Genomic DNA, 2,105 nt, shown 5'->3' with positions numbered 1-2,105 from the left:
CCCGGGTTGGAAATACCAAACATGAAGCAGGATTCGACTCGAAGGATTTTGGTGGGTCTGGGAGGTTTGTACCCTTATGCAAGGTACGGACCACAGAACAACAGCAACCACACGCAATGGAACATTCTAGTACAGGTTTACTGAGGCTACCTGAAATCCACGGAGTTCCAGATGGAACATAACCTAGAGCAGTCTATACATGAGATGGATTTACCTGGGTCAAAGTCCGCGGCGCTAAACGCTAAAGACATTAGTAATGACAATCACATCCTGATCCTACTGGGGATGCTCTAAGTAGTACTAGTAGTGTAGGTATATATTGGATACTAGAAAGTCATTGGCCGTTATCCAAACTGGCTAACTCTCCATGTCTCGTGGCCGGTACCAAGTCCAAACTGAATCAGCAGGAGTAACTCAACTTTCAAATCTGCCAACTCGACTTGGTTTCAAGAACCCTCCTCAAGCGTTCAAAACCGAGACCCTTCATGTTGATCAAAATGCCCGCCCCCTACACCCCCAAAACCACCGGCACCTGCCTCGTGGACGAACTCTCCTCCCACATCCACAACAAAGTCATCCTCACCACGGGCGTATCGCCAGGCAGTCTCGGCGCCTTTTTTGTCTCAGCCATTGCCGCAGCCAACCCTTCTCTCCTCATCCTCGCCGGCCGCGACCCAGCCAAAGTGCAGCAAACAGCCTTTGATCTAGCGAAATCCCACCCGGGCGTCAAGACCCGCACCCTGCGTCTCGATCTGGGCTCACTTCAGGCTGTCCATGAGGCGGCGGCCGAGGTGAATTCCTGGGGGGATGTGCCCGCTATTGATGTTGTGGTGAATAATGCGGGGATTATGGGCGTGGAGTACGGGCTCACGCCGGATGGAGTTGAAAGGCATTTTGGGACGAATCATTTGGGGCATTGGCTGTTTACGAATTTGATTATGGGGAAGGTCCTGAAGGCGAGAGAGCCGAGGGTGGTGAGTGTGAGTAGCTCGGGGCACAGGGTTAGTCCGGTGCGGTGGGATGATTTGGATTTTCATGTAAGTTCCAGTCTGCTTCTGTGATATGATATTAAAAGGTGTTGAGAGGGATGGGATGGGTCTGACAGAGCTGCACTGCAGGGTGGGACGAATTACAACAAGTGGAGGGCCTACGGGCAGTCCAAGACGGCCAACATCCTGATGGCTGTATCGCTGGCTGAGAAGCTGGGGAAGAAGGGGCTGCTGGCCTTTAGTGTGCATCCTGGTGTCATTATGGATACGAATCTGATTAGCCATCTGGATATCCAGAACGAGTTGGACGGCATGGGTACGTTTCCCCATACTCTCTGGTACGGATCCAAGGGTCTGGTCTTAACGATTCTACAGCTGAGGTGGACAAGGTGATGGGCAACAAGGAGGGCTGGCCTAAGGAGACAGGCGGGTATGACTTGAAGACGCACGACGAGGGCGTTGCTACCTATGTGTTTGCGGCGTTTCATCCAAGTTTGAAAGGTATGTGATCCAGTCCTGTTGCATTTTCATGTTCATATCCGTGAAAACGCTGACCTGGAGACGATATATGCAGACCACAACGGTGCCTACCTCTTGGACTCGCGGGTTGCCGACCCATGGACTGGCGAGATCAAACCTTGGGCCACGAATCCAGTCGAGGCTGAGCGGCTGTGGAAGCTGAGCGAACGTCTGGTTGGCCAGGAGTTCTCATACTGAGAGGGCGGAGTGAGATTGAAACATCGAGCTCAAATACATTCTCCACGAGATGTGTGAGAAGTGTAAATAGATGATAGTTCTTCTGCCCGTTTGTACAGTATATGTCCAAGTGCCGTTTTCACTCCATTGAGCTTGTGATCGAGCTGTTAGTAGCCTAGGTTTAATATCGAGGACCTTACTGTCTTACCCTGACTCCCGTCTGGCCTATATCCCTTTTCGTACGACACATCTGAACTTTTACATTAATTGTATTAATTTGTACCCTCATATAAATACTACCTAACGTACTTGCATAACGAGTGGCGCAGCATAACGAGTGGCGCACTTTTCTTGCGCCTGAATTGCTTTATATAAGTCAATTCAACCACAACACCTCTAGTTAATTGAAACTACTCAGAG

General features: G+C 50.5%; 1 protein-coding gene across 1 annotated transcript; it reads left to right on the top strand.

Annotated features, from left to right (window-relative positions):
* Nucleotides 1-426: 426 nt before the first annotated feature.
* N656DRAFT_754863 (NAD(P)-binding protein) lies at nucleotides 427-1,706 on the top strand (the record flags this gene model as incomplete). The annotated part of the gene is made up of 4 exons (XM_064813085.1): nucleotides 427-1,037; nucleotides 1,119-1,305; nucleotides 1,365-1,490; nucleotides 1,564-1,706. Exons 1-4 carry the CDS (start codon nucleotides 486-488, stop codon nucleotides 1,704-1,706), a joined length of 1,008 nt encoding a protein of 335 aa, XP_064669070.1. The 5' UTR covers nucleotides 427-485.
* Between the last annotated feature and the right edge of the window lie 399 nt (nucleotides 1,707-2,105).

This window comes from Canariomyces notabilis (assembly GCF_033297395.1).
Source record: "Canariomyces notabilis strain CBS 508.74 unplaced genomic scaffold N656scaffold_14, whole genome shotgun sequence".
NCBI lineage: Eukaryota > Fungi > Ascomycota > Sordariomycetes > Sordariales > Chaetomiaceae > Canariomyces > Canariomyces notabilis.
Note: the sequence above shows the minus strand (reverse complement) of the source record. Positions and strands in the feature narration are given on the sequence as shown.